Source organism: Balaenoptera musculus, chromosome 2, assembly GCF_009873245.2.
Source record: "Balaenoptera musculus isolate JJ_BM4_2016_0621 chromosome 2, mBalMus1.pri.v3, whole genome shotgun sequence".
Classification (NCBI taxonomy): domain Eukaryota; kingdom Metazoa; phylum Chordata; class Mammalia; order Artiodactyla; family Balaenopteridae; genus Balaenoptera; species Balaenoptera musculus.
In genome coordinates this window covers 136,045,326-136,070,765 of record NC_045786.1, presented here as the reverse complement: position 1 = coordinate 136,070,765, position 25,440 = coordinate 136,045,326, and the positions used below count along the sequence as shown (strand labels likewise).

General features: G+C 40.7%; 1 protein-coding gene across 1 annotated transcript in view; it reads right to left on the bottom strand.

The window, feature by feature from the left end:
• PRKCH (protein kinase C eta) overlaps positions 1 to 25,440 on the bottom strand; it is a 221,531-nt gene that overhangs the window by 80,305 nt on the left and 115,786 nt on the right. The window contains exons 3-9 of the mRNA XM_036842746.1: positions 23,007 to 23,157; positions 18,188 to 18,222; positions 14,751 to 14,839; positions 13,094 to 13,223; positions 10,685 to 10,812; positions 7,594 to 7,737; positions 7,239 to 7,412 (exon numbers count right to left, since the gene is read on the bottom strand). Coding sequence (XP_036698641.1) covers positions 7,239 to 7,412; positions 7,594 to 7,737; positions 10,685 to 10,812; positions 13,094 to 13,223; positions 14,751 to 14,839; positions 18,188 to 18,222; positions 23,007 to 23,157 — 851 coding nt within the window. The remainder of the gene's footprint in view (positions 1 to 7,238; positions 7,413 to 7,593; positions 7,738 to 10,684; positions 10,813 to 13,093; positions 13,224 to 14,750; positions 14,840 to 18,187; positions 18,223 to 23,006; positions 23,158 to 25,440) is intronic.

The window sequence follows — 25,440 nt, the reverse complement described above, 5'->3', positions numbered from 1 at the left end:
AGGTCTGTGACAGAAGGACACAGGAGGTGCTTATCTGGAAAAAAAAAAATCCAAGGCAGGGGACCTTCCTCAAGACAAGGGGGCTATTAGCTAAGTCAAGATGAGAACTCAAAGCTCTCCTCTTGAAGGCTACAGTGTAGTCACCTCCTGATGAGATTCTGAAAGATGCATTCCAGGGCCACACGACCATCCTGCTGCCTATCTCTTCTGTCTGTGTCTCTCTCTCTCACATGTACACCCCTTTGCTAGTATTTAATATGACGATGGAGACAATAACCCAGAGAAAAGACTGTTCCCCTGCACCCACGCCGCCAGGTGATTTTCAGACGTATTTTAAGTGTGATTTAAGTGCACCAAAATCAGTTTGCACCGGTTGTGTAAGCTGACAGCACTTAGGTCACAAGATTCCTAGCCGCCCTGCCCTTCAAAGGCTGGATTTCTGCTTTGTTGCCCGACACTGAGCGGCAGCTTCTTAGGGAAAGCGATGCCCCTGCCAGGAACCCCAGGCGCACTGCTTCGCGGACGACCCCTGCAGGTGACACCCGAGGACACCCCGTCAGTAGGGAGGTGAGAGCACTGGGCTTCTGTCCCTGTAAAAGGAGGTTTTGTGTAATCTGTTCCCCGCCCCTCCCAGGGCAGCAGCTCACAAATGCAAGCAAGTTCTCTCCCAAAAACGGGCTCGTGGATCCGACGCGGCCGGGGTCGTGCCAACCAGAAGCAGCTCTTGGGCACCAAGCACAGTGTCTCTTATGTTTTCCAAATGGAAACCTTTGCTCTAACAAACTGGGTCTCTGAACAAAGGCTAAAGCATCTGACCCGTGTTTACTCTGCCACTCCCCCTCCTGCTGCTGCTGCCTCTTTGTTCGTCCTGGTCTCGGCCCTCAGCACTCAGCCAGGGCTCCAGGAGAGCCAAGGAGAGCCCCTGGGAGCTGGGGGTGGGGAGACCCGGATCATAGGCCATAAATGCCAGCAGGCTCGGCTGCCGGCACAACAGTCACTGATTAAGATGAAAGGCGTGTGAAGTGAATTTAACCTGAAAGAGTGGGGAAGGTGGCCTACGCCAGGCCGGCAGCCCAGACCCTGGGCCCTGCTCGTTTCATAAGCCCTCACTCCTCCCAGCCTCATGGACAAAGAAACAGAAACACATTGCAGAAACTGACAAACAGAACAAAGAAGAAAAAGATCATCCCCAATTCCACTACCTTCGCAACAGTCCCTGATAGTCTACTGGCATCATCTCCTTTCAGGCTTTTTTTGGAGGAGGGGCCAGGTTTGCCACATTGCTGTCCTGGGTGAAACCTGATATGGATTCATGCCCTTAATCATCATAAATTCTGTACTATTTCCTGGCTTCCCATCTCTGAGTTCCACCATTTACTCTGTTAGATTTAGGGCAAGTAACTTAACTTCTCCTTCACTTTATCACTCGGCAAAATAAAGATAATAATTGTACCCATCTTCTACGGCTGATGTAAGAATTACATGCAATAAATATTACACGTTAGATGCTTCCAACAGTAACACACAATGATCTAACTACTTAATATTCAATTATTTCTCTACTGGCTGAAAATCTTCATCAAATAGTACATTGTTTAAGTAGACTCCTATTGCTGAAGGCTGAAGTTGTTTCCAATATTTTCCTCTTATAAATAATGCATTGAAAATTAAACATCTTTATGCGTAACATTTATTCTTTACGTTGTTTTCTTTGGCTAGATTATCAGGAATAAAATCAACAGATCCAAGAGTATATGCATTCTTATAAGTCTTGATCCAGATTATCAAATTATTCACAAACTATTAGGATTTACAATGCTTTCAGAAATTTATGAGGATGCCAGTGGAATGATATACATGCAAGTAACAAGCATTATTATGAAAAAATCAGGGGCAATAATTCATGGGCTCATAATTCTATGCAGCAAACGACAAATTATCTAATATTTGAAATTTGCTTATCTTTTTGTTCTCATCAAGAACAAAAGGAGTTCCAAAATTCCTACTTTGTGGGTGTTTACTGTCACCTCCACGTGGGGTCTGTGCTGGCCCCTGGGAAGGCCCAGGACATTTTTTTTGTGTGGGGAAGGAGGCGGTCATCACAACACCGAGTTGCCGCGCGTGTAGCAACAGTGTGTCTGCATTCTCGCCTTTGGTCCTCACAGCAATCCTGCTTTCATCTCAACCATGAGAACTTCAAGGCTCAAAGGAATTTTAAGGTAGTTGCAAGCCATTCAGACAGAGGAAGACAGAGCTGGAAGAACTTAGGTCTTCCGTTTCCAAGGGCAGAGCTGTTTCCGTATCAGCAGGTTGGAGGTGAGTCAGGGCAGACAGGAGGGGCTTTAAGCAGATGCTGAACCAACAACCTCAATGTTGTATAAGACACCAAGTGGACGGAGCCGGGTTCCAGAGTCAGCCTGACCCAGAGATGAACCTTGTCTCCAGCACTCCCAGCCTAAGGGATCCTCAGCAAGTTGCTCCCTTTCTCCTGGGCCTCAGAGACACTCATTCTACAGGGCTGGACGGCAAGAGGACTGCTGTCTCTGCCAGCGTCTTCACAGTGAAGTGGCACATTGCAGACGCTGGGGGGTGCTCCCACGCCTCACCTGGGCTCCCTTCTAAACTCGGTGTTACGGTTCAGCACAACACACTGATTAGTAGCTCACTTTAGAGGTCAGGGCCTGCCAAACCCAGTAGCTGAAAAGTAGTCATTTACCTGCTTTAATTTCTCATGGTAACTAACATTTTCTGTTCTTTATAGTTATTCAGTAGCAAATAGGGATAGTGACTGAGGATTTCTGACAGATGGACAGATGCAGAGAGCAAATGCTATGCATATGTGGAGTCTGATACCTTGCAAATCCGAGAGAAGGCTTAAACTACAGCAAAATGGAAACTGTATATCTCTATCTCAGCATGAGAAAAATGCACTTGATTCTTTTAAGTTGGTTCTTACCACTTTATCATCTAGACCTAGGGCAAGGGAAAATTCCCATCATCCTTTGCTTTGGAGACATCTACTGTAACACACAAATTTTAAACCCCAAAGTCAGTTCCTCTCTCTCTGGTGCAGAAATAAAAATCACCTTGCGGTAACGACTGCCACCTTGTGGCCATATATGAAACTGTCACTAGGAAAAATAGATGGCCCGTGTTAAAATAAAGGCTTGACCGGCTGAACACTGTGGAAATAACATGTGGACACTAATATTTGGGGATACTGTATAGTTTATATTTTCCTGGAAAATTTTGCATTGTATATTCTATATTTATTGGTCTCCCAATCTGTTCCAGGTTAAGTTCTTTTCTACTACAACACCCTCTAATTGTTGGTAAGACCTCAGACTGCTTCTATAGAATCACGGGGATCTCCTTCGGTAGGTAAAAGTCCCCTGGAGTGGGGTAGGTGACACTTCTTTATTAGTTCATTAGAGTAACTTGAAGCAGCCACTGCACAACCATGTCAGTCAACTGTTAATATCATCTAACCCAATGTCATAGAAAACCATCTGCACTTCGGTGCAGCCCTGGAAAGATGACCTGAGTATAGCCCTGTCCGGCTCACGGAATGAGGAGGAGGTGCGCCTGAAGCTCAGGCGGGTGACCAGTACCACCCGCCAGTCTTGCCTTCTTCACAAGGGTGTTCTCAAGCCCAGAGCTGTCACCCCACTCTTCTCTGGGAAGACAGCTGGATGAGGGCCAATGAAGGGCTTTAGGTGGACAGAGCACAGAGCATGGGAAACAGTGTTTTGGGGATACTCTGGGTGGCAGTGGAGAATGGGCAGAACCGGAGCTCTGAAGGAACCATGGACCCGGAGATGGGAAGCAAGAATCAGGGGCAAGGTGGTAGGGGCGGCATGGACTCCAGGACTCCAGGGCTCCTGGAGCCACCGAGGACTCTGATGAGGAGGGCGTGGCCTCAAAGAGCCTAGACCATGAGGGGCGGGAAGGAGTGCAGAGGAAACCGAAGCCCAAGAAGCTCTTACTTGAATCCCAGCTCCTCCCAACATACTCAGACAGCATGGGAGTGCACGCCATGCCTCCCCTTTCACACACCCTCCTGTCTCCGGCTTCCAGTGTTCCCTGCTCCATCCATTCTCTAAGCTGTACATGAGTCTTTGCCAACACAAGGGACCCTTAAACATATGTGAATGCTCAGCCTCACTCACTGTCAGAGAAATGTCGATTAGAACTCCAAAGACACCTTTTTAAAAATCTCTCCAACCATCAAAATGATAGGTAGCATGCCATGACAGGAGGGTGGGGGAAATAAGCCTTCTCACACATGGTTTGGGAGTATGAATTTAGAAATACAGCCAGCAAGTGGTAAGAGCTTGGGCTCAGCAGTCAGACTTAAAACGTCTGCCACTTGGAAGCTAAATTTCTTCCTGCCTCAGTTTGTTCATCTGTAAAATGGGAGTGATGTTAACAGAATTTACTTCATGGGATTACTGTAAGGATTACTGAGATGATACACATAAAGCACTTAGAACAGTGCCTGGTATTTAAATGATAAAGTGTTAGTTATCTTTAACCACGATGGGGAGAGAGGGCCAACTAGATAAAATTATAAATGCATCTACTTCTGACCAAGCAATATCACTTCTAGTAGTGTATCATATAGAAATCATAGCACAAGTACCTAAAGATAAAAGCACAAAGAGACTCACTGCAACTTTGAAATAAAAGTCTAAGTACAGCCTAAATACATAGCAATAGGAAACAAGTTAAATAAATTGCATCATGTTCTTAAAATGGAATATGTAGCCATTAAAAATGAGGCAGGGCTTCCCTGGTGGCGCAGTGGTTGAGAATCTGCCTGCCAATGCAGGGGACACGGGTTCGAGCCCTGGTCTGGGAAGATCCCACATGCCACGGAGCAACTGGGCCCGTGAGCCACAATTACTGAGCCTGCGCGTCTGGAGCCTGTGCTCCGCAACAAGAGAGGCCGCGATGGTGAGAGGCCCGCGCACCGCGATGAAGAGTGGTCCCCACTTGCCACAACTAGAGAAAGCCCTCGCATAGAAATGAAGACCCAACACAGTCATAAATAAATAAATAAATAAATAAAAAGAACGTGAATTTCTAAAAAAAAAAAAAAAAAGAGGCAGCCAGGTATGTACAAATATGAGACAATCTCAAGATACATTATTACATTTTTTTAAAAAAATAAGGAGACTGGGGATGCAATGTACAATATGGTGACTACAGTTAATAACATAGTATTGCATATATGAAAGTTGCTAAGAAAGTAGCTCTTAAAGGTTCTCACCACAAGAAAAAATTCTGTAACTGTGTGATGATGGATGTTAGCTAGACTAATTGTGGTGATCATTTTACCACATATACAAATATCAAATCATTATTTTGTACGCTCAAAACTAATATAATGTTACATGTCAATTATACCTCAATTTTTTTAAATGTGTAAATTTTGCGAGATGCACTACAGAGATTTACTTCCTTAATAAAACCATTTTGGATTTTTTTTTCCTTAAAAAAAGGATACAGAATGGTGGACAAATATATACTACCATTTGTGCTTTTTAGAAAAATAAATATGGATGCATATATGTGGTGTGTGTGTATACTTTTGTGTGCAAAAAAATTCTCTGAAAGGCTACACTTGAAACTAGTAATAATTGTTCCTTTCAAAGAGAGGGTATGGATACTTGGAGGATGCTTATACTACCCATTGCAAAAAAAAAAAAAAAATAAAATGGTTTTTAATAGTTAAAAATGCAATCTGATATGTCATTCCTCTGCTTAAATGTCTTGCATTTGTTCTTAGCACTAAAACCCTAGCCCCTTTAACAGCGCCTACAGCGGCCTGGGCTACTTCTGCAGCCTTAGTTCTTACCAGGCCCCTCCTCAACCTCACATTTTATGCTCATGAGCTTTATTCACACCTCCTGTTCCCGTTTACTAGTAGATCCATGCCTGAGCTGTTTAACCTTTATTCCATATTCACTTTCATTCTCTTTGCCTGACTAATTCTGACTGGCCCTTCTGGTTCTGGCATAGCTGTTACTTTCCCTAGAAATGCATCGCAGCATCACTGGACCAGATGGGATGCCCCCATCCTGCTCCCATCACACCCTTTACATCCCTGATGGTAGCAGAGACAAGGGACATGTCCTGAATTCTCTTTCAGAATGCCTTTGACAGCAAGAAGATTAAGAAATATCTGTGCCAGACCCTCTTGGTGCCTTCACAGGAGCCCTCTTCCCTCTCCACTGACAACAGAAGCCCAGTTCTGAGCCCAATGCTAAATGGGCTATAGAGTGTCCTGCCCCAGGGGATAAGTCAAGGTTGATGCGAGCCAATCATGATAAAGCAGCTTATCTTGACTAGATATTTTCTCTTCCAGCCTCCTTTGCAGCTCAGGGTGAGCCTGTAACTCAGGTCTAGGAAAGATTTTTCTCTCCTTGATAAAAGGAGAGTGGTCCATGAAGCCCTTCTGCCTCTGTCCCCCGAGCTTCCTGCTTTGGATGCTGTCATATGAGGTGTGATGTTTAGGGCCGTGGCAAATACCTTGAGACCCACGGGGAAGAGATGTCTGATGTCACTGATCAACTAATCTAACCCTAACATTGCTACTGTCAGACTTCCCAAGAAAAAAGTCTGTACTAATGAACTAAACTCATCCTTTCTGTCTATTGTGTAAACCACTGTCAGTCACATATTCTGTTAACTGCAGCCAAAAGCATTCCTAATTGCACAACATGATGGGATAGACAGAATCCCACAATCAGTCCATAGAATCAAGCAGAGGGTCCTTGACTGAGGCCAGAAGCAATGTCTTGGGACATTACAAATCAAGGTGCTCCCTTTGGGCCTATCCTGGTCTGAACTCTTTTCCCTGGGTCAGAACCAGTTCAGCATTTAGCAACAGAGCTGAGGTTAAAGTCACCAAAATAAGCAGCCCATGACATTTACTGTATTCTTAGACTTCTGTAACCTTCACTCTGCTAGAGAAGACTTACGTATGAAGACGTTTTCAATCTTAGGACACACAACCCTCAAAGTGATCCTTCTCCAGGACAGCATGAAAGGAAGGAAGCAGTTAGCTCATTGGTTCTGGTCATCAGAAGTCACTGGATACTTCAAATGACCCTACCTTAGGAGTCCATCCCCCAAAAGTTTCTAATACTCTACTTTATGAAACCTTCAACATCTGTGATCTCAGCTTTTGAAGAAAGGAGGCCACTGAGGCAGTGAATGTGGGTCATACTTACGGGTGTCTGAAAGCAGCAAAACAACTGAGTGAGGAAGGGGTGATTGCGGGCCAAAGACAGGATCCTTTTCTCTGTCATGGTGCACTCCACGTCATCATCTTGCAGGATCACGTCCTTCTTTAGCACCTTCACGGCATAGAGGTCTCCTGTTTCTTTTATTCTTGCAAGCATCACCTATGGCAAAGCAGGAGGAGGGAGCGTGAGAACTCGTGCAGCTCTTAGGGTGTGGCCTCATCTGGGGCAGAAGGCAGATGGCACGTGGGAAACGGCCATGTGTATACATACATGCACAGGCAAACAACATACATGCAGCAGGCGTCCTTTAACCACCCAAACACTTGGAGCCAAGACTCACCTTCCCAAAGCTGCCCTTCCCCAGTACTCGGATGAACTCAAAGTTGTTGATCCCAAGTCGGTTGGAAGAATTAACCCCAATGCCATTTCCTTCTTTGATGCTCTCCTTTCCTTGTCGTCTTAGGGTTGATCTGGAAACAAGATTCTGCAAAGAAGAGTAGGAATACATCGAGTCAGAAATCACAGTGCAGCATGAAGCATTTATGGATGAAGAAGACCTTACTTGCAGCTTCAACCCTCAATACAACACATGGGGAAAGATCAATACAGCTTGACATGTGAGATCAGGTTCTGCCACTCAAAACTGCTTCAGCACCAACTCCTGATCTGTGCTTACTGTATTTGGGTCAGAATCATTTAAAATATATCTAAGCCACCGAGTTTCAGTTTGTGCTCAAATGGGAGTATATAGAAAATGTCTCAGTCTGGTCCACCTGATTTCTTGCGGTGGCTTTCTACAGGGTGGGCAAAGTTCCAAGAGCGCCACCTGGTGTCCATGTCCTGCAAATAGCAGCTTTCACAACTGTTCAGAGAATTGAGCGCCACTCCACACCAAGAATGAATGAAGCAACATTTTTATATACAATATTTTAAATTATAAAAGAGAAACAAAAGTTAATGTAAATATATGAAGGGTAAGATTGACAATACCTATAATCTCATCAGCCCTCCTCAAAAAACAAAAAATAGAAACATACATATACACACATCTATCTTTACACTTAATTTAAAAAAATACAATAAAATTGTTGTTTCATAATACAAGTTTTAATTTAACATTTTTCCATGCATATTATCCATATCTCTAAATGTCCTTCAAGAACATGAGTTCCAAAAAGCTGTCCAATATTCCATTTTATGGATATATCACAATTGATTCACTAATTCCCGGTATTGGAAATACAGATTATCTCCAATTTTTCACTAGTATAGATAGCACACAGTGACCATACTTGCATGCAAATCTTCAAATCAGGGTGATTAGGAGTCTAGGCTCTCAAGCAGGCTGCCTGGGTTGAAATCACAGCTCTACAACCTAACCCTGTGACCGTGGACAAGTCACCTACCTCTCTGTGCCTCAGTTTCCTCTTCTAACAAAGGGGATGTTATAGTACCTGCAACATGGGTTGTTATGAGGAGTAAATGAATAACTGCACTTAAAGCACTTAGACCAGTGCCTGGCACATTCCATAAACCTAAGCTGTGTTGTCATCTTTATCAACACGATCATCCTCACCGTCATCATCTATTTTCTTAAGATAACTTTCTGGAAAGGGAATTCTTTAGGCCAGTGTGTTAATTTTGAAGACTTTTGATACATGGTCAACTTGCCCTCCAGCAAGGTTAACCACCAACCCAATGAGCGCTCCCGGTTCACCACATAGAACCAGAAGTAGGTGTGGCCTCTTCGGGGAGTTCTCTAGCCCCATCCCACTAGTACAAGACTCATCCCAGGGAGGGTGCTACCTAAAGACAAGGTGACGTGCAGATGTCTACCTTGGGATATTTATAAGACAAGCTACCACCAGATGAGAGACAAAAAGTCTGACATCCTGGAGCATTTGACCTATTTAGCTAAAAAAAAAAAGCTTATCTGGGGCAACTTCTAAGCAATGTTTGTAATAAACAGCTGGACAACACCCTGAAACTGCAAGGATTTTTCTTACTCAACCCAGTGAAACAGTGATTGAAGATATAAAATGGATCACCTTTAAATACTGATTATTTTAATAGTTTCTCCTCTAGATTTCTGATCATAAATTTCTCAAAGATGGAAAAATTTTACCAGCTTGAATCTCACTTCCTCCACTTAAATACTTCCGCTGCCAGAAAACTCTAAATCCAGTGTTTCTCAATCTTTTTTTGTTTGTTTGTTTAACCCATTCTTCTCTTTTGATAGACTAAAGATGTCTCTCTTTAATGCTGTACTGTCAGCTAACAGGGAATTTGGGTTTTCTCACTATTAAGTATCAGAACATGAAAGATACTTGGTTCAAGTGACAAGTGGCGCCGCCCATTCCTAGAGGTTGTGCCACATGGCTCAGCTTATTTCCATGGTATTTCAGAAGCCCTGGGCCAGGCCGAAATCCCTAACCTACACTCTTCAGGGACAGCTGTCCCATGCACTGGAAATCCCCCTCACAGTATAGCACCCTGCCTGTCTGTCCACAAGAAAGACACACAGACTTGAAGGACTTTGCCAACGCCTTCCTGAAATCAAGAAATGCAATGTCAATCCAAGCCCCTGCTTTACCAGGCGGGGCCCTGCGGTGAAAAGGAAATGGGGTGGTTAGTGATGACACTGTTTGGATAACCAAGAACCTGACAGTGATTGCACTTCCCTTCCTAAGTGCCCAGAGATATTTGACAGTTAAGTCTAGAATTTTCCTGAACCCAGCATCAAGCTACACATTTCAGAAGCCTCAGCCATAACCATGGCTCTTTCCCAATTCTCAGCAGACCACAGCCAGGAAGGTGGCAATAGGATGTGGGCCTGGGATGTGTCTGAAGCGCTAATGGACAACAGCAGGTGGGGGAGGGTCACTCAGGGCGGTGGCAGGACAAAACACGTGCACTGCGACTGACATGCTCCACCCACTCCCGAGAGCCGAGAGGAAGGAACTCCTGTCTGTGGCTGGACTTGAGATAAATTCACGATCCATAAACAAATACTACACAACTGCTGGATTCCAGACCTGTGGAGAACATCAGCTCTTTAAGTTCAACCCCTTCAGAGAGAAGGAAGCAAAGGCCCATAGTTACTGGTCAACTGCACTGCCGGGGGCCCCGACAAGAGCAGAACCGAGGACCCTGGATTCCAGGCTTTTCACCAGACCACAATGACAGGAAGCTATTTAAAAAAAAAAAAAATCCCTTTTCTGCTTCTTGCTATATCTGCACACTCATTATTTCTTGTTATATAATTGTATATAGAACCTTATTTGTGGAACAAAATGCTCTTTAAAAATGCAATAAATCTGTTTATTGTATTTGCCGAGACTAGGAACTTTGATTATGCCACACACAATACTAGGGCTCGCCACGTCTGAACAACTTCTAAGTTACAAAATATGAAAATAGCAAAGTCTCACCGAGGTGGGAGAAATACTTCCGGGTTGGAGGCCCATTCCTGCCAGAGTCTTGGCCAGCTCCGCCGCATTCACGCCGCAGTTTGGGGCCACGTTCGCCTGACATCGAATGTGTACATTCATTTTACATACTGGATGGAAGAGGAAAAGGGAATCCACATTCAGAAAGGAGCCACGTCAACATCTGCTGTGAAAGAGAGCTGTGATAACCTGAAAGACTGTGACTGAGGAATTGCACAGGCTGAATAATGATATCTTCTCATCAAATTCAACTGACACCCACAACGATCCCTGAGTGTAAGTAAATCCCTGATTTTCTCTATTTCTGTTTTGTGCAGAAGCAGTAAGCCTGGCATACGGAAGAATAATACATTTCAAATTTCTTTTTGTTTTCACTATGACTTGATGCAAGACATTCACCTAAATCATATTTTAAAAGTCATCACTGATTTCCCAGCATGATTCAATACAGAGATCAAAACATTCATCACGGCAACGGCTCACTCGATTAAATAACAAGGAAACGTGCCAACCGACTTTATGCCATTCCTTGTAACTCTCACTAAAAGGTAGCAATCTAACAGCCACATGTAGATGGCTGTTCAGACAGGATGGAACTGGTGTTTCTGAGAGGAAAGCCTCTAAGTAAAGCTTTCTTTCTGAGCACTGTCTTTGGGTGGCCCTCACAGCACAGAATGCGGCATCCTGTGCAGCAGCTGTATTTCTCAGTGCTTGCAGCCTGTGGCTTCATGGGTGACAAAAAGCAACGTTTTTAAAGGTCAAGGCAAGTGGCAGTTGGAAGAGGAGAGCGAAGCAAGCTAAGCTCCTGGTGCACAGGAAGCTGACTTGGGGTGATGAAAGACCCGAGGTTTAATCAGCACAGAGTTCTGACACGGTTTCTTGACACGGGCCCTGCTGATCGGAGGCAGGGATAAAGCAGCGTAAGATGCGTTGAGGTGTGTCAGCCCATCTTTGGAAGCATACACAGAGCCAGGTTTCGTGGTGCCTGAAGTTATGCAATTTAGGGTTGCCCTCTTTAAGAAAAAGAGCACTTCATCAAGTAGAGAACTTGGAAGGTACCTTGCAAGGGAGGAGCTCCAAGGCTTAAGCTTCATTAGATTCCTAGGAAATCCACCTCTCTCAGCAAGGCTGGTACGGAGACATACAAGCCTGCGGTGGCCTTTCTAAAGCTCCACGTGACAATAAAAGCAAAAATGATAGGAGCTGGAACACTGCAGGCGTGCTACCCTCAGCACCACCGGGGACAAGTGCAATGCAGATGAACCCCACCCATGGCTCTGCCTGTCAGCAACAACCATACGAAAGCAGAAAGGGGCTTTCACACTAGAAACCCACACCTGGGTGACACCATCCAGCTAATGATCAAGCAGTGCCTGAAACAAAGCTACATGTGAGCTGGCTGCTGTTTTGGTTGAAAAAGAATTATTTCATGAAATATCTATGAAATAAGAATAGTTAAATGGTGCTCTGGAGAAATGAAAGAATTTGCCTTTCTTAAAGACAAGTGACTAGCCCCTTTTTGTTAATAGAAGCAGGACCGGTTAAGTCCAGGCAGCCAGTGGAAGCTGTCCAGTTGTACTGACATGAACTCTGCCTCCCCTGGTGACTCAGAATGTGTCTCAGGCTTCAGGCTGAAACTCACGTGTATTTCAGCAGAGGACAGTGCACCCCACGACAGCCAGATTGTTACAGCAACACTCAAGGAGAGATGAGGCCAGGCCAACAGCCCCTCAACTCCTAACAGGACAGGGACCAGCCCCCATATCCTTATCCTCTGCTGAGGCAAAAGCTCCAAACTCAGGCTCCACTGGACATTGTTGTTGAAGTGCGTGCCCTCGCGCGGCCAAAGCTGAAGTGTCCTTCGTTCCACCTACTCTCTGATCTCTATCAAGCTCTTTGAGAAGACACAGGGCGGACTGAGTTATGCTTTTATCACTCAATTCCTGCTTATTTCTGGTGAGGTGATCAAACCAACTCTCCTGCTAGTTCTTACTCACAACTCAACCTTCTCTGTTGGCCACCTCACCTCCTACCACCTTCCATTTCTGACCAGATCCCATTTTTTCCTCTTTCAAATATCTATGGAAATACACAATGACTAGCCTGTACTCAGTACTAAATAGAGGATAGCCAGCAGGCTAGCTAACTAGACGGGACATTTCATTTAGCAAGTGAGAAAACATTCCATGGTTAGGAAATCTGTGGATCACATGTAACTCTCTTTACGTGCCTGACAAGGGACACATACATATGGAGAGAGCCACTAAGATGTTCATTTACAAGGTATCTAAAACCATCTGTCCTAGGTCAGATTCTGAACTGCAGAATGCTGAAAGCTCGCAGCAAGGTGTTCTCATGAGAAAGTGGGTACCAAGCACCCCAGAATCTCACTTTTACACTGAAGTCCTTGTCGCATTATCCCCCAGAGCAGGGAGCCACAGTGATCACAGAACGTTGGCACCTTGTAGTTGTGGACGCTGAACTTGTGTGGGATGTTGATTCCGAACCTCTGCTCAGCAATCTGTAGCAGGGAAACAGGAGGACGAGAGCTGAAATTCCATACCCACACCTTTTGTGAAAACTGTAACAGGAGCCCACCAAATGCAAAGTGTTACTATGACACCTGAGATGAGTATACTATTACTGCCCAGCCACGATGAATTACCCAGGCCTTACCACGCAGACGAAGCACATTTTCTAGTGAACAAGACTGGACAGAAATGTGTGGTGTACATTAAACTGTCCACCATCTTGGGAGATTAATAGAAATTTAAATATTCATTTCACCTTTTATATTCAATTGGCTTTGTTTCTCTCCCGGCCAATTCCTCACACCCATGTCTATTTCCTAGAACCTTTTAACTTCAGGATTCAACAAGTCTTTTATAGGCAACATACACTTGCTATCACCACAAGTTCTTCCAGAAATTGTGTCATGAGGATGGGGTGACACCCAGAGGACAGGGAACCACAGAAGGAATTTATTCCAAAGTGACATTCAACTGGTGATCTTATTCAGCCCTTCCAGCCTCTGCCTGTCTTTGTATTTTGATATCTGAGTGCAAAGATTCTGCTTTTATCTCACAGACGATCACTTCTCAGGATCAGGTGAAATCTCACATACTGTTTCCAGCCAATAGTTAAATTAGGCATATGCTCTATAGTCTATATCACAGTTTGAAGCAATAACAACAGAGCCACACATAACAAGTAGTGGGGCAATATTACTCCTCTTGAAACTTTTCTGGCCTCTTTCTCATAAAAGAAAGTACACATGCCTCTGTGTGTACTCTATAGCAATCCTGGGTGTATACCGTAAAAAACCATCAAGTTCCAGAGTCGGACTTTTCAATGCATCTGTAAATCCACTGCTAACTGTTGGTAATACTCCAACTGCCTTCTACCTCCAGAATTTAGAATGTACGCCCACCTCAGCTGGATGCAATGCTAATGGCAAGAGTGATGTTCAAGCCTTTATGTATAGATACAGATCCTCCCTGAAATTCCTCGAGAGGCTGGAGGGGGCCAAAAGGCACTTTATTTAGGAAGTGCAATTTACAGTTAACAACATACTTACCATATCAATTCTATCTTGTAGTATTGATACTATTTTAGGTCTGAGGCTGAGAGAGAAGCTAGCTAGCAGAGGCTGGATTCTACATTCAAATCCCAGTCATCTGATGCCAAACTTAGGGAACTTTCCATGTTTCCAAATCTCTCTTCAAATTAGTAGAACTGATCTCTAGAGCTTTTACCCAGCTGATCACTAATGGAGTCATTTCAAGGACAGGTCAAGCTATGCAAGTATAGAAATACAAATGCCATAATATAAAAAGGAGAGAAATTTCAATTCTGATACCACCATTGGCTTCAAGGAATGTGAAAGGGAATTGGGAATGAGAGGGAGGAAGAAAAAGACAGAGGGAAGGAGGGAGAGAGAGAGAGAAAGAGAGACAGAGGCAGAGAGAGAGGGGGAGAGAGAGCGAGCAAGAGAGAATGTGTACGCATGAGCTCATGCAGGCACTTAATCAGCAAACTGCTATCTTACCTTTGAATCCACTTTGTTAATATTGTTTTGGCAGGTGCAGGCTGTAACAATTAGATGATGGCAGCGCTTGTGGACGACACAGGTGCACACTAGGAAATAAAATCCAGCGATTATACATTTATTGGAGGCACCAGGCCATTGTGGCTTGATTTAGATGGTGGGCCCACATGATGGCAGCCAGTGTTCCCGTTCTTCCTATATTCCTTACCACCACCCTAAGTCAGGCCTTTGCTCACGCTTGAACTGTTCATACTCGGGTCCAGAACTAACGTCATACTTCCTGGCTTTACTCCTTCCTGCCCCAACTTCCAGAGGAATCATCTCACAGTATATAATTCTGGTCACCTCAGGCCCATAATCTAAAGCATTCAATCGTGTCTCATAGTCAAGTCAAACTAGAGTTGAAATTTCCCAGATAGGTTTCAGGCTCTCCCAAGCCCACCCCAGGCTCACCTGTCACCTTTCTTCTCTGGGGGCTCTTTGTTCCACTAAAAACTAGACTAGGTGCTCTTCCTGGAGCAAATCTTCACCCTCCCCAACACACTGTCCATGCCCCTCTCAATCCCTGGGGTATCTTCTTTTCCTATCACTTCACTAAACCTTAAATGTATAACAAGAAACGACTTTAAAAAATGTCTCTTTTATGAAAATATACTCCCCATGGCTCCCCTTCTAGACTGAAACTCTCTCCCTCCTCTAGTCTCCTACAACCTCTAGCTGGCCTCCCTCATTTCAGATCTTCCACATACAACCTCTAATGTCCTCAGGATTCCCAGCCAGCATGATGACTTGTACAAAGTAGGCATTCATTAAGTATTTGCAGAATGACCCAATCAATTGCTTGAATAGTTAGAACTTTCTAAATAACATTTTTTAAATTTTCATTCAGACAACTGATAGAGTGCAGAGTCCAGTTTCCATTAAAGGATGAACATGTGCAATGAAGCAATATGAAAATACACATCATTTTTAAGATCTTTCAAGACATATGGAAGTTTCTAGGATTAAATACATAAAGACAGATGACATGTCAGCAAGTAGCACTATAATCTAAAACAAATCTAGCTTTCATCAGATTGCATTCTCAGGAGAACCAAATTGAAAGTGCCCAGAGAACTGGTCTTTTTATATGAGGGAATCCTTCACATAGAAAAATCTTATATTCCAAGGCATTTGTTTTTTTCACAGTCAGCTTGGCTACAGGTTTATCAATTTTATTGATCTTTTTGGAGAATTATTGATAGCTTTTGGTTTTGTGGATTTTTAAAATTGTTTTCCTAATTTCAATTTCACTGCTTTCCACTCTATTTTTGTTATTTATTTTCTGCTGCTCACTTTAGGCTTAAATTTCTCTCCTTTTTAAGATGGAAACTTAGATTATTGATTTTAGACCTTTATTCTTTTCTAATATATGCATTTAATACTCTAAATTTTCCTCTGAGCACTGCTTTCACTGCCTCCCACAAATTTTGATAAATTGTATTTTCATTTGATTTAAAATATTTTTTATTTCCTCTTGAGTCTTCTTTGACCCATGTGCTATTTAGAATATGTAGCTTAATCTTCAAATATTTGGAGGTGTTTGAGCTATCTTTTTGTTATTGATTTCTAGTTTAGTTCCACTGTGGTCTGAGAAGATACTTTTTATGATTTCTATTCTTTTATATTTGTTATGGTTTGTTTCAATGTCCCAGAATGTGGTCTATGTTGGTAAATGTTCCTAGTAAGCTTGAGAAGAATGTGTGTTCTGCTGCTCTTAGATGGAGAATTCTATAAATGTCAATTTGATCAAGTTGTGATAGTGCTGTTTAGGTCAACTATATTCTTACTGATTTTCTGCCTGCTGGATCTATCAATTGCTGAGATATTAAATAAAATTAAATCCAACTATAATAGTGGATTTGTTTGTATCTCCTTGCAGTTCTATCAGTTTTTGCCTTAAGTATTTTGATGTCCTGTTATTAGGCGCATATACGCTAAAGATTTTTATGTCTTCTTGGAAAACTGACTCCTTTTATCATTACATAATGCACTTCCTTATCCTTTATAACTTTCCTTGTTCTGAAGTCTGCTTTAATCTGTTTGCTTTTGATTAGTTTTAGCATGATTGGTATATCCTTCCAACTAGGCATGTGGTTTTATATCCCTTTGCAAGATGTGAACAAATTAGTGTCCACGTGTCTCCTGACCAGTGTTCTTTCCTGATCCTTTAACAGGTGGCCCACTGAAAATCAGCTCTTCAAATATCCTGGCACTACAGGCCATGGTAGAAGAAATAAACTAAAAAAACAACAGATATGTCACAAATCATGTATTTTTAAACTCAAAAAATATAATCTTCTTTACCAAGAGGTTCTCAAGTTATCTTTGTATGCATGAGATGGACAGAGCATATCCCTGTGCTGGAGAGGTCCAAGCCAAAAAGTGACATTGATTCTGACCTGTGAACTATGCTCTCATTTGGGGCTGAAATTAATAGCATAAGGTCAATTATTGTTGTCATATCAATTCAGTTTTTCCTAAATTTGAGAACACAGTAGAATTGTTCATACATATTAAAGTCAAAATTACATCCAAATGTATGTCTTATTCCATTCTTCTAAGGGAAATAATGTTTTACTTCCCCTCCTTCAGAAGAGAAGGTGGGATTTCTTTATTTACCTAGTTTACCATAGGTCACCACTCTAGGATAGGTAGTACTATTTTACCAATGATCTGTAGGGTGTAAATTAAGATAATAGGTACCATACGGACAAACCATGAGATGACGCTCAAGTTAATGATGAGGGAGGCCCAAATAAAAGTCCAATCCAGCCTGGCTAAACCTCCAGATTAAGGAGTCTTCTTTTACTCTTTCCTTTTTTATTTCATTCCAATTCTTCTGGAACACTAATTGAGGTTATCTTAGAATTGTGAAAATCAAAATAAATTGAATGGATAATATCTTACAAGACCATTAACAGCCTAACTTTGAACATTCTCACATTTAACTAAATTCAGAAAATCAAAAAAGCAACTTGGATAATAGCTTCTATTTCCAATTCAAGTAAAGAGAAATCAGCATTGTGCTACTTCTCACCCCTATGGACAAGGGGATTGTAAAAAACCAAAAATTTATCTTCAAGACTCAAGGGTCCTGCTCACAAAATCGCGTTACCTTTTAGTATGTTCATGATCCTGCAGAGACAAAACTTTAAACAACTAAACTTACATAGGTATCCTGGATTCAGGAATAAAAACAGCCCCTCTACTTTGTCTACAAAAAGACATGGCTAAAATTTAACCAAAACTAAAGGGTTATAATTCTATGGGGGTCTCATTTGACCTACAGAGAGTTATTTATCAAAATATTAATGGAATGTATCCTGTTTCCTCTTGGTATAATCACTTTTTAACACAGGAACAAGATTAAACATAGTTTTAAAATGTTTTCTTACCTTGGCATTGATAACCCTGTTTCCCAAATACACCCCTGTTCAAGACAATAGAGAAAAAAGAAACCATTAGTCAAATATTTCAGCAACAATGTTCCTATAATTACAGTACTTAAGGAAAACAAATTTCATCCTCTGGTCCTTTATAAAAAACACAATTTCAGAGAAGCAGCAGAGATAATGTTCTTTTTGAGCCTTTTTTGTTACCACAAGACAAGGAGGAAACTGATGAGTTAGAATGCTCCGAATCACAAACAGGTGAGTTTGGCAATTCTCATTCTACCCACCACTGTGGTAATCCCCCAAGTCCTCAGTGAAAATAAACCCTCCTCTGTGTGTGTGACTGAGCCTCTGCCTGAAGTGTCACTTTACTGCCTTATTGATCATTCTCTCTCACATACACATAAATACATGCAGAGGGTGAAGTAAACAGATGCAAATATACATATGGATGTAAACAGGTGAGTCCACTCCAGATGCCTGACCTGAGGCATCTTCCATCTTCCCTGTGCCCACATCACCCAGAGTCCACTGGGGAGCAGAAGTGCGCCCACAATATGCCCATCATGCCCACAGCTTCCATCTCTGTCTCTCCCTAATACAGTCTCTGGGTGATGGTGATATGATTCTCATTCTTATTAACAAAAACCACATTTTACTAAGCCAGTAGGATATGCCAGGCAATGAGCCAAGCAGCTGACGTGTACCATCTCATTTAATCCTCACAAAAGCCACGTGAGGTAGCACATATAATAGGATAGCCTAGAGCACAGATCCTGAAGCTGGATGGCCTGGATGTGATTTGGGGCAAGTTGTTTTAACTACTTTGAGTCACTGTTTCTTAATATATATAAAGGTATAATTATAACAGTACCTACTTTATAAGGTTATCATGAAGATAAAAAGTGTTGATAATGTAAAATACTTAGAACAGTGCCTGGCACTCTAAGTGCATATAAAAGTTTATTATGTAAATAAAATAAAATTATTGTCTCTGTTTTGCAAATGAGGAGACATTGATGGGTTATATAGCTTGTCTAGGTTCACACATCTAGTTGGTGATGAGATTGAATGCCAGAGTCCATGTGCTTAATCATAGATATATATATATATATGTATGTATATATATAAAACACATATACCACTATTTTAAGTGTGTGTGCATGTGTGTGTGTGCGTGTGTGTGTGTGTTTCACAAGGCCAGTTAGGTGGGAGTTAAAGTTTCCTTGGTAGAAAAAAATTTGGTGAAATTATCAAGTAAGTTTCCATTAAGAATGTTAGTTGAGATCACAGGTTGCCACCACAAATGCCTACAGGGGCAGGCAGGTCATGTAAAGGAGGGAAGCCAAATGGTGTGACATGAAATAAAACAGTAACAGACAGTTACCCTTCTGGTCAGGCAAATCCAGTGAGAGGTGGGTCTATGGCTAACTGGAGCATGCAAAGAAGAAAAATGGGCTCAAAGTTGCCAGAGATGCTAATTTTTTCATTAAAAAATAGAATAGGAACCTCCTCCTAAAGACTACAGTTTTAGGCTTCATACATATCTACAGCCAGTTTAAGGCCTTTGGTTTAGACAAGACTCTACTTTTTCTTTCTTTCATATTTTTTTTTATTGTGTACAAATTTAATGTCTTATTTCTTTTTAAAATTTATTTTATTGAAGTATAGTTGATTTACAATGTTGTGTTAGTTTCTGGTGCATAGCAAAGTGATTCATTATATATATATATACATATATATGTTCTTTTTCAGATTCTTTTCCATTATACGTTATTACAAGATATTGAAGATAGTTGCCTGTGTTATACAGTAGGTCCTTGTTGTTCATCTGTTTTATATATAGTAGTATGTATCTGTTAATCCCAAATCCCTAATTTATCCCTGCCCCCTCCTTCTGCCTTTGGTAAGATTAATTTGTTTTCTATGTCTGTGAGTCTATTTCTGTTTTGTAAATAAGTTCCCTTGTATCATTTTTTTAGATTCCACATGATATCATATGATATTTGTGAGGGGATGGAAAAAGGTATTCCACGCAAATGGAAATCAAAAGAAAGCTGGAGCAGCAATACTTGTATCAGATAAAATAGACTTTAAAATAAACACTGTTTCAAGAGACAAAGAAGGACACTACATAATGATCAAGGGATCAATCCAAGAAGATATAACAAATGTAAATATATATGCACCCAACATAGGAGCACCTTAATACATAAGGCAAATATTAACAGGTATAAAAGGAGATATCAACAGTAACACAATAATAGTAGGGGACTTTAACACCCCACTTACATCAATGGACACATCATCCAGACAGAAAATCAATAAGGAAACACAGGCCTTAAATGACACATTAGACCAAATGATATTTATTGATATTTATAGAGCATAATTGATATTTACAGAGCATTTCACCCCAAAAGCAGCAGAATACACATTCTTTTCAAGTGCACATGGAACATTCTTCTTGATAGATCACACGCTAGGCCACAAAACAAGCCTCAGTAAATTTAAGAAAAGTGAAATATCAACCATATATTCCAACCACAGCACTATGAAATTAGAAGTCAACTACAAGAAAAAAAACTGCAAAAAACACAAACAGATGGAGGCTAAACAGTATGCTACTAAACAACCAACGGATCACTGAAGAGATCAAAGAGGAAATTAAAAAAATACCTAGAGACAAATGAAAATGAAAACATGACAATCCAAAACCTATGGGACATGAGACTTCCCTGGTGGCACAGTGGTTGAGAATCCACCTGCCAATGCAGGGGACATGGGTTCAATCCCTGGTCCAGGAAGATCCCACATGCCATGGAGCAGCTAAGCCCGTGCGCCACAACTACTGAGCCTGTGCTCTAGAGTCCGCGAGCCACAACGACTGAGCCCAAGCCACAACTACTGAAGCCTGCGCGCCTAGAGCCCATGCTCCACAGCAAGAGAAGCCACCGCAATGAGAAGCCCGCGCACCGCAACGAAGAGTAGCCCCCGCTCGCCGCAACTAAAAGAAAGCCCATGCACAGCAATGAAGACCCAACACAGCCAAAAATAAATAAATATTAAAAAAAAAAAAAAACACCTATGGGACACAGCCAAAGCAGTTCTAAGAAGGAAGTTTATAGTGATACAAGCTTACCTCAGAAAACAAGAAAAATCTCAATAAACAACCTAAACTTACACCTAAAACAACTAGAGAAAGAAGAACAAACAAAACCCAAAGTTAGTAGAAGGAAGGAAATCATAAAGATCAGAACAGAAATAAGTGAAATAGAGATTAAAAAAGCAATAGAAAAGATAAATGAAACTAAAAGCTGGTTCTTCAAAAAGATTAAAAAAAATTGATAAACCTTTAGGCAGACTCATCCAGGAAAAATAGACAGAGGGCCCAAATCAATAAAATCAGAAATGAAAAACGAGAAGTTACCACAGACACCACAGAAATACAAAGGATCATAAGAGACTACTATGAGCAACTATAACGCCAATAAAACGGACAACCTAGAAGAAATGGACAAATTCTTAGAAAGGTACAATCTCCCAAGATGGAACCAGGAAGAAATAGAAAATATGAACAGACCAATTACCAGCACTGAAATTGAATCAGTAATTTAAAAGCTCTCAACAAACAAAAGTTCAGGATCAGATGGATGGCTTCACAGGTGAATTCTACCAAACATTTAGACAAGAGATAACACCTACCCTTCTGAAACTATTCCAAAAAATTGCAGAGAAAGGAAGACTTCCGAATTCATTCTGTGAGGCCACCATCACCCTGATACCAAAACTAGACAAAGATATCACAAAAAAAGAAAATTACAGGCCAATATCACTGAAACATAGATGCAAAAATCCTCAATAAAATACTAGCAAACAGATTCCAATAGTACCTTAAAAGGATCATAGACAAGACCATATTCTTGATTAAAAAGGCCAGAAACACAAACTAAGCCTGCATTCTGACTGTTAAAAGGTATAAAATCTAAAGTAATCACAAAAACCCCCACAAAACACAAAGTAATTGATCAATACTCAGAAATGAATCTGAATCAAGTGTTTCTGCCTTAAACAAAATGACTAAAGTTTGCAACAAAAACAAAGATCTCCTTTTATGCTGCAGATATGAGAGTGTGTTTCTTCCTCCTGAGAAGGGTGTGTATGTGTATGTTTTGTGCATGTGAGGGTATTTCTTCCTTCTCTCTGCAAATAAATATGTTTAATGTTGCCTCTAATTGAAGATAACTATTACTTAAATTTATTTTACATTATAGATTTGCCACTTGAGTAACATGTATAGTAAGATATTGCCCCAAATCATCTAGAATTTCTCAACTATTAATTATCTTGATTCTTAAATGCCAGGGATTATAGTATGTGATCACTGAAAGCTATTACCTTTGTCTACATACTATAAGGCTGAAGACTACTGTATGTTTAGTTTACTTCCAACAATTAATTCCATAAGTCATCATGTGATTCATGCCTTCTTAGAGAAATACTGTTGATATTTCTTTCCTCCTTAGGGATAGATCATTTGTTAACTGATTAGCCTCTCTCTCTAATTAGTGCTTTTTAACCAGTTCATGATTCATTAGCACTTTTACCAAAATGATTGGCAAAAGAAATAACAAATAAAACTTAATCTGTAAATTGTGTAATTTTTTTGTTGGGGATTAAAATTTCTAGGTCAACATATTAGAGTAAGAGGAAAATAATCAGATTCTAAAACAATTCTTAATAATCATGCTTTCTCCTGAAATCACACACAACCAGAGGAAATCTCAGCTCTTGGGAGGAGAGAAGCCAGGGAACCTCTTACCAGATAAACTCCCTGCAGTGAGAGCAGTAGGTGGGCTGCCTCAGGTATGTGGCCATGAACTTATGTCCGTTGATCTGGTGGACTCGCCTTCGCATAGCCCTTTGGCGCTTCCTGGTAAAATGTTTGAAGATTCGGTCTCTCTGGAGAGTAGCTGTATATTAAAAGAAGGGAAAAAAGAATCATGTGTAATGAACCTACCTGCACCTAATGTATGAGAAAGTTTGATAGTTCAAATACTCCCCAAATTATTTTTTTCTTTCTTCAAGATGTAAAACACCCCAGAAAATCATCATGCTTTGTTAGACATATGTGAACCCTGGGATTCCCAATTGCCTAGTTATAACTGGCTATCTTGGGCCAGTCTCCCCCGGTACAGAGCGTGGGTTCCCCAGAGTTCCGATGCTCCAGTATGTGACAGCAGCATCGTCTTGCCGTCCCTGTCCAGCTGTCTGGGACCTCAGGTTCACCGACTGGCTGCAGTGACCGGCTGGCAAACAGGGCTCCTCATTACTCCCCTTTCATTCTGCTGTCCTCACAAACTTAGTGAGCCAACTGCCCCCAACACAGTGAGAGCCCTGCCCCAAAGCATCAGTTCCAGCACCACCTCTGTTAACTTGGAAGAGGTAGAAATTAACTGGGAATACACTCAGAGTTCCTTTTCTAATTTCATATTTTAAAAGTAGCGGCTCCTAATCTGAAGACTCTAAAAACTGTGCACCATTTAAAGATCATAAATGATATCTTCCACCTAACTGTTCTGGAACTTCTCCAATGTATGCAGAGGCTTGTGATTATAAAATAAAGATTCCTTCTTCAATAATGCTTTTAAATGAATCACTGCTCCAAAGGAAACTAAAGGAATCATGCAAGAATAATCTGCTAATAAATTTTAAAACCTGGAAGAAATAGAAGATTTCCATGTAAATACATGGTCAAAATTAGTCACATAAACCAAACAGTTTAATTTTTTAGAAGGAATTGATAACGTTTTTAAAGGACTACCTCTAATTCTGAAGGATTCATTTTATGTAGACTTTTCCCAGTAGCAATATACTCAAATAATCAGAAACTTCTATACTATCCAGAATTATCTTAAAAAGAAGAACTCACTATGACCAAGTGGGAATTTTCTCAGGAGCATAACAATGGGCATATTATTACAAAATCTATTATAGCTTATTCTATTAATAGGTGAAAGAATAAGTATGACAGTTTCAATAGATGTTTAAAAGGCACTTGATAAAATTTAACTTATAATCCAATAAAAAATTCTTTTGAAAGAATAAAAGATTGTCTCTTTAACATGACCAACACACATTTTCACAGGTCAGAAGCATCAAACTGAATGGTAAATGTTAACAAAAGTCCTGTGACAGTTAAGAACGAATAAGACTAATTATCACCACTATTATTTAATATTATTCTGAAAGTACTCGCCAAAGTTGTTAGAAATGAAACAAAAGATCAAACTATTAGGAAAAGGTGGCAAAGAGACCATTATTTGAAGTTGTTTAATGTATGACTAGAAAACTCAGGAGAATTCAGCCTAATCTATTAAAAAAATGAGTTCGGTGTGATGGACAATAATAAATCATTAAAAGTCAAGGTATTTAGTATATCAAAAGAGCCAATTAGAATAAGTTAAAAAATCCCATTCATACAACCAAAAAAAACCAAATTATCTAGGAAATAATTTATCAGAAGTGCAAGATTTATATGAAAAAAAGACTATAAAACCAACTGAAGGGTATGAAAAGATAAGTAAAAATGAAGTTCTTAAATTGGAACACTCAATACTACAAAGCTGTCAATTCTATCTAAACTAATGTCTAAATTCAACAAAATTTCAATCAACATTCCCAAAGGATGTTTTTAAATTTGACAATTTTTTTCAAGGTTTATTTGGTACCATAAATATTTTAAAACTGTCCCAAAATTTCAATGAGGGAGGACCTGCTCTACATGTTAAAACATATTATAAAATTACAATAATTTAAACAGTGCTCTACCCCCTCAAGAAAAGTCCAAAACTAGAAATCAATTTGGCTGAAAGAGAATATGGTTCAAGTCAGTGGGAAAAGATGGATTATTCAATAAGTGGTGTTTAGACAACTAGGTGGCCTTTTGGAAAATATCTTTACCTCACTCCTTACACCCAAATAATCTCAGATAAATGTTGAGGAGGAAATTATAGAAAGAAAGAAAACATGGGAAAAAAAACACACTCCTAGGAATGGGATGAGGATAACAAATTTCTACAGCCATAAAAGATCCACAGATTTGCAGTCTATGAAATTTAAAGTCCTACTTGTCAATAGACACAAAACAAAGTTAAAGCAAACTGGGAAGAAAAGGATTTGCAACATGTGACAAAGTGTTACTATTTATAATATGTATAAATCATTAAGAAAAGAGGATAAACAATCTAGTAAAA